Source organism: Centrocercus urophasianus, unplaced genomic scaffold (genome assembly GCF_019232065.1).
Source record: "Centrocercus urophasianus isolate 14NV4802_14NV808 unplaced genomic scaffold, USGS_Curo_1.0 seq_51, whole genome shotgun sequence".
Classification (NCBI taxonomy): domain Eukaryota; kingdom Metazoa; phylum Chordata; class Aves; order Galliformes; family Phasianidae; genus Centrocercus; species Centrocercus urophasianus.
In genome coordinates this window covers 842,412-854,592 of record NW_024885100.1, presented here as the reverse complement: position 1 = coordinate 854,592, position 12,181 = coordinate 842,412, and the positions used below count along the sequence as shown (strand labels likewise).

At 51.7% G+C, this 12,181-nt stretch overlaps 1 protein-coding gene across 1 annotated transcript; it reads left to right on the top strand.

Annotated features, from left to right (window-relative positions):
* Positions 1-372: 372 nt before the first annotated feature.
* LOC122169296 (galanin receptor 2b-like) lies at positions 373-8,055 on the top strand. Its single transcript, XM_042835336.1, has 5 exons — positions 373-557; positions 627-973; positions 1,191-1,245; positions 4,434-4,943; positions 7,317-8,055. The coding sequence occupies exons 1-5, from the start codon at positions 373-375 to the stop codon at positions 8,053-8,055; spliced, it is 1,836 nt and encodes a 611-aa protein (XP_042691270.1).
* The last annotated feature ends 4,126 nt before the right edge of the window (positions 8,056-12,181 follow it).

The window sequence follows — 12,181 nt, the reverse complement described above, 5'->3', positions numbered from 1 at the left end:
GCCCCCACCCAAAAAGAGGGGCTGGGGGGCAGCTGGGCAGCTCTGATGTCATCCTGCTGCTGGTTTTCTCCAAGGGCCCTGAAGAGCTTGTGCCTCCCTGAAAGCCAGGCAGACATTGCCTGCTGGGCCAGGCTCAGGGCTGAGGGGAGCTGCTGGGGGCTCCAACTGCTGCTCAGGGTCCCTGGGTGCCCCTGGGTGCCCACCTGGGCTGGGGTCCCTGAGGTGGGCTCTGTGTTTATTGCATGTCTGTGGCTGGAGGACACCAGAAACAATTCATGGGTGGTGTAGTGTTGGCTGTTGCACACCTACAGGGCTTCGTGCTGTGTGTGATTGAGGTGCATGCAGCTGTGTCCAATGTCAGTGCCAAGAGGCATGAGCTCGCTGTTGGATTTAGTAGAATCACATCGAGTTATAGAATCTTTACGGTTGGAAAACACCCCCAAGATCACCAAACCCAACCACCAGCCCATCCCCACGGTGCCGTTAAGCCGTGTCCCCAAGTGCCACATCTCCACGTCGTGTGCGCCGCGGGGCGGGCGCTGTGTGCTCGGTGCGAGGTGCCCACAACTGCCGGCGCTGCACGGTGGAGCGTGTGAGCGTGTGCCGGGGTGCGTGCATCCATAAAGGTGTGCGGCGGGGCCGGGGCGGAGCGGGCAGCCGGGCAGCGGAGCGGAGCGGAGGCGGCAGCGGAGCGTGGCAGGTAGGATCCTGCCGGCGGGAACGGAGCTCCCGAATTCCCGGGTGCCTCCCGTGCGAGCAGCCCGTCGGGGCCAAGCGACCGGGAGCGGGGTGGGCGGCGAGGGGAGGGAGCGGCTCCCGGTGCAGACCAGCAGCCCCAGACCCGACCGTGCCCGCTGCAGGAGCCCCGGGGAGAACCCGGCTGCCCGCCCCGGCTCGGTGCCTGCCGGATGCTTTGGAGCGGCTGCGGTTCCCAGGTTGAGCACCGAGTTTGTCCCCCGGCAGAACAAACGAGGTACCTGCACAGGTGGGGAAACGGAGGCACTCTTTGCTGGGAACAGCAGTGACAGCAGCAGAATGAGCAGCCCATTGAAAAAAGAGAGCTCGAACCGCCTGCTCCTCCTCTCCTCCGTTTGCTCCCGTCTGTCCAGAACACGAAGGGAGGGTCCGCAGCCCCCATCCCAACACCTCCCCCGTCTCCTCCCGCTCTCCTTGCCGTTCCCTCGCTGCAGGATCTGGCCGTGCCGTCCCGAGTCCCCGCCGGAACGCGCTGCCGCCCCACCGACGGTCAGTGCCGGTCCTGCTGCTGCCCGCAGCCCTGAGCCCTGCCCGTCCTGTGTCTCCTGGTTTGCCGTTCCGGCTTTGCCACCGATTCAGGTCTCATCCATCCCTAGCAACTTTACCTCTCTCTGTCACAGCACCTTTGCCCCTGCCAGCCCTGAGCAGCAGGTGTGGAAGAGGAACCCCATTGCCCATAGTCTCCTTATTCTTTCTGTTCACGGTATCTGTCCTTCTCACATTCTCTGATAGCAAAGGCTGTTCAGAACCAAATGAAACTCAAGAGCATTGCCATAAACCCATTCACAAAATGGTAGGGTGTCGAACGGTTGCAAAATGCTTCCAAGGGACATTAGAGCAGACCCTCGGGTTCCTGCTGGCTGCCTGGGAAGATGATGAACTGGGACTGGGAGTATCCCACTGCACCAGAGGTGGTCTGAGTCACTCCTTGAGACTGTGTACTGCTTACACATACATACCTTGGAAGGGGTAGTGCTGCTGTCACTCTGTGCTGTTGCTGTTGCTGTCCTGCCTCTGCAGGCAGGACTGCACACAGAGGGGGGCTTCAGAACTAGCGGAGAAGACGTATATATTCATTTCTCTGCTCCATCAATGAGTGCTCTGATAGCTACTAAGCCACCACTTTACGTTCCCAGCTCCCCTGTGAAAAGGGAAACAAAGCACTTCTGGGCTTTATACAGACAGGTCATGAATTGTGGGTGACCAGGTAGAACCCTGAAGCTGTGGGAAAGACACACAGCCAGGCACAGCCAGGCACCTCCTGCTGGTCACCATGCTCCTGGTCACCCACCATCCCTGCTAAGAGCATTCCAAGCTCCCTGAACTCCTTTTCCAACAGGATCAAGAATTATGCTTGTAGCTGAGTGATAAATTGTAACAGAAGTAGCTCCCTGACTGTCAGAACCAATTTTTGCCAAGTGAAGCATGAACTTCTCACATGCACATCAAGGGAAGTCAGATGCAGACTGTAACCAGGCTCTGTGACGTGCCAGCACTCTGAAGTGATCCCACAGCAGATCACAGCAGTGAGGGGATGTTTGCAAGGTTACCTTCTTTGATTTGCAGAGAGGCATGGAGGTATTCCCCGTCTTTTTGTTCTCTTTAGATCAGCCTTTGAAGAGGGCTGACTGTGACTTATCTGCCTTGCAAGAGAGAGAGAGCAAAGGAAGAGCATCTGGTGATGAGCAGGATGGTGGGGAGGGGACAGCAGTCACCCTACCAGGCAGCACAGGCACAGTCTGTGTAGATGTTAATACGAAGCTGGTTTCTGGCTTTCTCAGATTATGGAAGGACCTCAGGGTATGCAAGGGTATAGCACTGAGCCTAAGCCAGTGCAGTCAAGTAGCAGTAGGAATACAACACCCATAACAGCCTGAGCACATTCTGCTGAACACAGGGAAGCTCTCTGGTCCCGAGGGTGTTAGGTAACAACAGCCCTGGTCCCTCAGACAGATACTGGGACCAGACTCCCTGGTGGGTCTGGGTGAGCTCCCCTGCTTCCCATACATTCATACAGTGTGGGATGTTCAGTTCCGGTGTGGCTGTAGGGTGGACTTTTGGCTATACTGAGAACTGACACTGCCATTTTAATTGGTGGTATTCACACACCAATGCAGAGCTGAGATCACATCTACCATCTACCAAAGATAAATAGCTTGCACCTCAGTGCTGGTCAGCCCATTTTTCTGGAGGATTCAGTTAATCCCTCTGCCATACAGGCAGCATAAATAGGCCATTCCACATCTACGAACCTCAAGGTTTCTGTGAAGGAGAAGAGGCTCAGCCAGAGATCAAGTTTCTGTGCTGCACCCGACACAAAGCAAATTCACATTCAGCCTTGAGGACCCCTCTGCTTCAGGACTGGTAAGTGTCCAAGGGAGAAATCTGCATGTCTACAAATGAAGGGCAGTGACCTGGGCTCCAGAGAGTAGTGATAGCTTCCTTCCCTGATGTAGGAGAGGCTGTCACTCTAGGAGGAGCATTTGACTCCTAGCAGCTGCTGGGAAGTCCACAGGAGGCCAAGGACTGCATCCTGCTTTGTAGCCTTTACGTGCCTTTAACACTTTCTTTATTGCAGCAGTGGTTGTGTTGAACAGGGCTTGCAGTGACTCCAAGCAGCTGACATCCCCAAATCTGCACCAATACCTGGAGCACCTGCACACCCACAGTCACATGCCTCTTGCAGCAATTCTGCTTCAGTCACTCGCACTGCCTGTGCTCCCAGGCCAATTCCCAAACCTGAATCAGAATGCACAAGCTAGAGCTTGATTAATTGCAGAGTTTTCCATAATCTCCATGCTTGCGGTAAGCCACATGGCTTGGACCACACAGTAGTAACAACAGTACACCCGTACAAACACTGCAGAGGGAAAAGGACTCCAGTCTTCCAGTTTATTCAAGGGAAACTATGCCTTTGAACATAGATAGATTGATATAAAATATATTCTTCCAGCTCCAGAATGAAAAAAACATGCTGTGCCTGTGATGGAAAACTAGAGTTTCGCCATGCAACCTCATCTTCAGCTTGCAATCCAAATGCTTGTTTTGGTGGCAGGGGACTGATGCAGAAAGCTCAGCTCTAGGGGAGAGCTGCCCTGTGAGGCAGAAAGTAGGAAAATGTTTCTGGATCACTGAAAGCAAAGCGTAGAATGTCCCATCAGAGTTGCCCTCCCCCAAAAACTCATCACTTGAGCACAACATGGAACTGGGTAGTAGCTGTCACTGCCAAAAGCGTTTCCAGCCTGTATCTAGTATGTGATGCTTGTTCTAGGAGCAGGTACTGAAAGGACTGAAACAGAAGCTATAAAACTGTATGTTGGTATTGGTGTAGCAAACACCTCAGATTGTCCAGCTGGTTGGTTTGAGGTTGAAGCCCCACTGCTGGGAACAAACCTCACACCCCTCCTTCCATCAGCTGGACCAGCTGGGAGGTGAAAATTCTGTCTCCCTTCTCCCACACTAGTGGAGGCTGAGCCACCCATGGGGACAGATGCTATCCACTCCCCCAGGTCTCACTTCCAGCATCATCGGTCCAAGGTGACATTTGAGCCTGGGGTATGGATTCCTTCCAGGGCCAGAATGGGGGAGCAGAGAACCCTTTACTCCCACCTTACCCACACCTATCCTACAGGCCAGCAGTGACCAGAAGAACCTGCTGAAATGCATGTGTGTCTCAGAGCTGAGAGCAGAGCTGTCTGTGTCCTGCCAGCCAACAGATGCATCAGCCAACCTTACAGGCCAAGAAGCACTTCTCCAGTCTCTCACCTCTCTCCCTGTGTTGCCACAGGCTCCAGCACCTCACCACGGCACAGAACGATGGAGCACGAGGACTTCACCAGCTTGGCTGGGTACTGGAATTCCTCTGACAGTTACCAGTTCAGCCCTGCTAGTGTCATTGTCCCTGTGGTCTTCTCCCTCATCTTCCTCCTGGGCACAGTTGGCAACAGCCTGGTGCTGGCAGTGCTGCTGCGCAATAGGCAAATGGGCCACAACACTACCAACCTCTTCATCCTCAACCTCAGCCTGGCTGACTTCTTCTTCATTGTCTTCTGCGTGCCTTTCCAGGCCACCATCTACTCCCTTGAGGGCTGGGTCTTCGGCTCCTTCATCTGCAAGGCTGTCCACTTTTTCATCTACCTCACCATGTACGCCAGCAGCTTCACACTGGCTGCCGTCTCTGTGGACAGGTAATGGCCTGACGATGCGCTGGGGCTGGGGAAGGAGGACAGTCAGGAGAAACTGGGTAGAGTGAGAGCGTGGGAAGGTCATGGCCTATCACCTTTGGGCGAATCACTCAAACCACAGTGGCAATGGTCTGTCCCAAAGGCAGTTTGGGGACTGGGTTTCCCGTCCTCTAACAACCCCAAGCAGCACTTCCAGACCCAGACAGGTTAGGGCGCTTGAGAAACTCAGCTCCACCCTCTGCCAGAAACACCCACTGCTCATCACCTAGCTCCAGATCAGAGGTGACACTGTGAGGTAATGTCTATCCCCAAGCCACTACTGCAGAAAAGTTTAATGTGGGGACAGCAAGGTGAACCGAGGGCACAGTGGGGGATGCCACATAAATGCACAAGAGGGATTGCTCATTCTCCTGCAGCTGCCAGCCCAGCACAAAACCTGTCACCTAACAGTTGTTGCTGCCTCAGCTTTCCCAGTCCTTCTGGGAAAAGTGTCCCACAGCACATATGCAGGAGGGCAGCCATGCCACGAGGCATGTTTCTTCCTGGAAAACTGCCTAGGCTGCTCTGGCCTTATTGATGGCATCTAAATTGTTCCCAAGGACACTGCCTAGTTCTCCCTCAGGGTGACTGCTGTCAGCTGCCCCACTACTGACTGAGTCCGCGCTGGTGGTGTGCGATGAGGAGGAGCTCCATGCTGGAGTAAGACTCAGCCTCACTTGCCATACACAGTATGTGCTCTGGCCCATCTTGCTCTTTGTGCTTGCTTCCAAGGGTAGTAAGACAGGACAGGGTCAAACAGCCCTCTGCAATAAAGAGGATCACAAGGCTGCAGGCAGAAGGACACTTCAGCACCTGTGCTCCCAGGTCCCAATAATAGAGAACCTCTGGGATGGATGAAGTCCCAGTGAGCAGCGTGGTCGGTCTATTCCTCCAGTCTCCTTCCACTTCATCCTGCTCTCGGGTGATGCTTGCAGGGCCCTGGTATCAGGCAGTTGTTCCACTCCAAGAGGCTAGCATCCCAGATGGGGTGATGGTGCAGGATTCCCAACAAAAACATCACACTCCTCTCGTTTCTAGTGCTTATGTACTCTAGCTGTTGTCACAAGAAATCTGAGATTTCTCATGCTCCACCTTGTCTACACATTCTCTGTGCTGGGCACCCCTCAGCCAAGGCCTGTGAACCTCCTGACCAACACCAGCCAGCAGCTCAGGCCAGCACTGACAACCATGACAGATGGACAACTCTTACGGCAGCATTTCAGCCTCCTGCTTTCCTGTACCTACATCACCTGTCTGCAGTCTGCTGCTCCCGCCTGCTCAGAACTGGGGCACAATCTCAAAAACACCCGCCCAAAAGACGTGTTGGCAGGGCATTTGTGCATGTGTCCTTTCCCTTTCTGGTGGCACTTTTGTGCTGTTGTGCAGCATCTGCATTTCAGCATAACGTTGCATGACTCCTACACAGCTGCTTGGAGCTTTCAGGATGAAAGGACCAGCAAGCAACAAGAGTTTTGGCACATGTGTGACCCTTTTGACCAACTGCCTGTTTTATTCAACCTGCTCTGCTGGCCTGACAGTGCATCACATGGATGTCCTTCCCTGGGTGCTGGCAGGTGGAGACTGCAGTGGTTGTGCAGGGGAGCAAATGGTCCCTTACCCATCAGCACCAAGCCACCTTCTTTCTAACATCTACTTTGCAGGAGTGCAAAGCAAACATGGGAAAAGAGATTCCCATTTGCTGCTTGTTCCCTCTCCTACCTAATGTGTGCAACAGCATAGACCACCCCAAAGCAGTTCTGCCAGCTTTGTCCTGCAGTGTTGCCTGGAGGTGGATAGGTAAAGCTGGCCGTCACACTGGCCACTGCTGATGGAAGAGACAGGTTCCCAAAGACTGCCTGGACCTTTTGGTACTCAGGTGGAGGCAGACAACCTTAGCTAGAGGGAGCCAATCTTTCCCTTGCCAGTTGAATTTGTGAAAGCCAGAGAGGGCTGAAAATGGGCCCTGACTGGGCAGGAGCCAGCACTGCATCCATCACCAAGTGAAGCTTCCTCTGATCTTGTAACCGCTAGACAAATTCCACCAAGCAGTGAATATCTGTATGGTCTCCACAGCCCTATTTCTTTCTAGATCAAGCATATCACCCACCCCATCATATGCAGATGAATCAGCCAGCCCACACCTATGAGAGGAAACACATCCTTACTACAAAGAGAACAGCTGTTTTACGCAGGACCATATTTCTAAGGGGCCATGAGACACCATGTAGGGCCACCCAGGGATCTTCAGGAGAATGAAGGAAGCCCTCTTGTTCCTGGTGTTTGTGTGGCCAGGCTTGACTGAAATCTTAGCTCCAGTTGCTTTGCTCTCTCCTGCAGGTACCTGGCCATCCGCTATCCGCTGCGCTCCCGGGAGCTGCGAACCCCCTACAATGCGGTGGCTGCCATGGCTGTGATCTGGGGTCTCTCTGTGGTCTTTGCTGGGCCCTACCTGAGCTACTATGACCTGATTGAGTGGGAGTCCAGCTACATCTGCATGCCTGGCTGGGAGGAGTGGAGACGCAAGGTCATGGACACCAGCACGTTTGCCTTTGGCTATGTCATCCCAGTTCTGGTCATCAGCCTCTCCTACACCAGGACCATCAAGTACCTGTGGACAGCAGTGGAACCCTTGGAGGACATGTCAGAGTCCAAGAAGGCCAAGCGGAAGGTAACTAAAATGATCATCATCGTAACCATCCTTTTTTGCCTGTGCTGGCTACCCTACCACGTAGTCATCCTCCGATACCTCTATGGAGATTTCCCTTTCAACCAGGCCACCTACGCCTTCCGTCTGCTTTCCCACTGCATGGCCTATGCCAACTCCTGCCTCAACCCCATCGTCTATGCCCTGGTATCCAAGCATTTCCGTAAGGGCTTCAAAAAAGTCTTCAGCTGTCTCCTGAGGAAAAAGCACCGCAACAAGGTGCATGTGTTACACGCTGCTCACATTGTGCCTGGCTTTGAGGCAGGCTCCACTGAAGTGTCCCAGGTGCATGAAGAAAATAACAGGTGTGAGCTGAACCCAGACTCCCTGGCAGTCCCCTCTGGTTCTTCCAAGCATCTTCACCTTTCTTAGTAGCTCCACACCATCTACCAGCCCAGCTGTGCCATCTGCCTCAGGTCACTCTCTCCCATTGAATGAGACAGGATGCTAGGAAAGGCAAGACAGAAACCTTGCTATATCCCGCTTCTAGCCTTGCTGTTCCTCTTCTTTCTGGGTACCAATTGTCCTCCTAAGCCACGTCCCCACATCTTGTGTACAAGGGAAGGAATGGACCCACACTTGCTCCTGATCCACAGCCCACCTGCAGTTCAAGGACTAATGCTCCAGCTCTTCTGTTGACTCTCATCCCTCTAAGTCCTCTGCTTAGCAGCCCCACTACATTGGACACATTTGTTTGCTGTCAGATGGTCCCTTCTTGCTTCCTGTTGTCTGATCTGGACAAAGTGTTTCTTATGGAGTGGCAAGGGAGACAGGCAGCATGAGCAGGGCCAGGTGAACAAAGGAGGGACAGAGAGCAACCAGCATTGCCTGTGGATGGATACAGTGGTGGCTTCTGTACTGGCTGTGCTGCTCTCCTGGTGGCCAAGTCCTTTCCTGTGGTGTGGGCTGTGGGTTGTCTGTATGTGTGCGATGTTGCTGCTGTAAATACTAGGGAGATGTTTTTCTGACCCAGAGTAAATAAATGTACTTCCCTAATCCAGGCAATAGAGGGGCTTCTGATGGTGATCTGGGATTGGAATGGACTACCTACACCTCCGTGTGGCCTTTTTCTTAACTGGTATAAATCAGTGTACTACAAAAATTACTATCCAGCAATTTCTACTGAGCCAAACCCTGCCTCGCATCCCCACTCCCACACCACAGCCGTGCTTACTGACACGATCACTGAGCCTCTCCGTTCATCCTCAGACCAGGCCCAGGCAGGAGGAGGTTCAGAGGAAGAGTTTCTGGATGGGGTTGGTCCAGGGTTTGCCAAGAGGTCACCATCATCATCTTGCTGCATCAACATATGGCCCTATGGTCACATGCTCTCCCTCACCTCAAGCCATCAAACTCCTGCCTAGGAAACCACACATGCAAAGAGTCACTGCCCAGAGATGTACAGGCTTTCCCTTACCCTGCCTGCACATCTCTTCATGTCAGATCAATCACTCTGCAACACAGATGTTATTTTTCTCAGAAGATCCTCCACTAGCCACAGCTCAGAATCTACAACATATAAAAGCAGCTTTGCCCATCCATCACTCTCTGGCTGTCCCGTGGGCAGTCAAGCAGCCAATGCTCAGAGTGAGCTGGGTAGTTCAGTTATGGTTTGTCCCGCCTGCATAGCTGAGTCTTTGCAAAAGGGATGCTCTCTCTCCACAGTGCAGCAGATGGTTGTCTTCAGGGCATGCTGAGTGCCAAACATGCAATCCTGTAGCTTCAGGGAAGAAAACTCTCATCTCCTTTTCTGAGGCTGATTAGATGTTAGTAGATGCCTTCCTGCCGTTACTAAATTACTGGAGATGGAGAAAGCCTCTCCAGCCGACTGAGTTTGATCTGAAAAACAGGTCTGAGAAAACCTGCAAACACAACAGACCCCACACCAGAGACTTGCACCCAAGACTGGAAATAATTTACCATTACCTCCTTGCTGTGTTCAGTGCAGTCCAGCCAACTCTCCCCATTAACTCAGAGGCTCTCTTGCCTTTTCAACAAGTGATTGCAGTCCTATAGAGCTGGACAAACACAAGAGCAATGTATACTTTCCTTCCAGTTCTAAGACTGGATCCTGTATGGAGCAAAACATAAATGGACCTCCAAAACCAGCTTGATGCATTCTCAGTCCCACTGGCAAAGCCCTGCTACTTGTCCAGCACTGCTACCAGTTCCACTGCAGGTCATCTTGAAAACCCCAGGTATGGCCCCTCACCACACGTGCACAGCATGCAGGAACCCAGTGCAGAGGTAGTGGTTCCTGTCCCAAAGACTCTACACTCCAACCAGAGCTGGGCAGCAAGAATTCAAGGGGAGACTCTCTGCAGAGCCGCAGTTGCTGGCTTGCTAAGAAGGGCTTCCAGGGCAGCAGCTTGCCCAGCAGATGCTGAGCACTTCCATCAGTGAAGCACTTTTCTGATGACTCCTCATCCTGATTCTTAAGGAAGCTTCTTAGATACAGAGTCTGGACTCCTACACCCAATTGCCTTATTTTGTCCTCTCTAAAGAACATACTATTCTCCAATCCTTCCCACTTCTCTACCACCAGGGCAACTTCTCTTCATTCACAAGAGTTGGACTTAACAAGCTGGAGAACAATTTCCAGCCTGTTTGAAACCAATACACTACTCTCCAGGTTTACTCTTGGCAGCAGTAGTAAATTCAGCTAATGGTGAGTGCCATAAACAAACTGCTTTATGGTTTGGTTTCTGCCATGGAAAGAACCCCCTGGTGCCTGTGCTAGGCAGCTGAAACAAATGGCAGAGAGCTCTCTGCAGCCCAGAAATACACAGACAGCTCTCATAAAACAACAGAACAGTAGATACTCCAAAGTTTATAGTTCCCACCTCTGGCAGTGATGCATCCCTGGGTGCATGAACAGAACCAGACAGCTCAAGAACAAACCAGGCAGAGGAAACCCTTGGCTCAGGGAGAAGGAATCATCCAGCCTGGTTCTTGACTCCCGCTGTGCCCTTGCCAACAACACAGGACTTTTTTCTTTATTCTTTTATTCATTTTCATTTTCAGCAACTCTGTCCTTCTGGTCTGACCAACTGTAAAGGTCTTTTTGTCTGGAGATGATTTTTCTTTGAGGCTCCAATAGGCTTTTTACATGATATCACCTATGGTGCCTGCACCACAGATAACCAGTGTAACTCATGTGGAGTGCACCCTCTCCTTTGGCTGATGACCAAGGACTGCTGTTTCTTGCTCGGGTCATGAACAGATATGAGTTTTTCAGAATACAGCTCCAAGGTGGACCCTCTGCATCCCATCCTTCATTAGTATTGCTGAAGTCCCTCTGCTCAGTTCTGCAGCTAACTGCACAGCCTCCAGCTGCCCCGTCCCAAAAGGAAGCACTTTCTTTGCCTCACCTTCATCAATAAGGAATTCAGGGTCGATTTTCTTCTGCTTGAATCAGATTGATAGCAAAGATCTTTAGCAACATTACTGCTAGGGCTTTCTCACCAGCAGCCTTTTCCTAGGCAAAAATAATTGTCTGTGCAGAAGCCACCAGACAAGAACTAATCAAGCTGTGGCACATCTATCATTGCTCATTAGTCCTGTTGGAAAGCTGCTGGCATGCTCAAACCAGCAGGAATCTAAATCTAAAGCAACTGTGTTGTTTATGTTTTTGTTTTGTTTTTCCACCAAAAGAAGCACAAAGATTTTAACAAAATTAAGTCTCCCCACCAAATTTACATGGTTTGTTTTGCAGAAGATACATATTTTCCTGCCTCCCCTAAGCAAAAGCTAGCAGAAATCCTTCACTCCCCATGCAGCTCAGCTACAGAGTGACATGGGAAAGAGTCTTTGTTCCTAGGAGAAAACCCAGATCCAGAAATGCATTAGCAGATGCCACTAGCTGTGTTATCCATCACATAAAAAACTCTGCTGCCAGATGCAGCTGTGAGAAAGAGCCACAGGCAGGATTTCAAAAGCTCAGTGTACCTAGGCTGGGTACCTCCAGCACTGCTGGTAAGCTCCTGCTCAGTCCCAAGATCTCAGGAAGGCAAAGGCAGCACCTTCCCATCTAACATGATTTCCTGACACAGGTAGTCAGAGAACTGACTAGGGAAAGTGCCTGTTGTTTGTTAAGAGGGAGATGCTGTGGGTGATGTGATGGTTGGAGGCACAGTGATAATGAGATGATGGAGTTCTCCATCCTTAGGGGTGGCAAGGAGAACAGTTGGTAGAACTGTCCTACTTTAAACTTTGGGGAGGACAGATTTTGGCTTGTTTAGAGACCTGGTTGGCAGAAACCTTTGTGAGGAAGTTCTAAAGGGCAAAGGAGTCCTAGAAGGATTTTTTTCAGTGATGAAATTCTGAAGGCACCAGACCAGGCTGCCCCTGTGCTGAAACATGAACTGACAAGGAAGAAGTCAAGTGAGGAAAAGGCTGAGGTACTGAATGCCTTCTTTACCTCAGTTACTATCGGTAAGACTGATTTTTCTTGGGGTACTCAACCCACTGAACTGGAAGACAAAGGCAAGGAACAGAA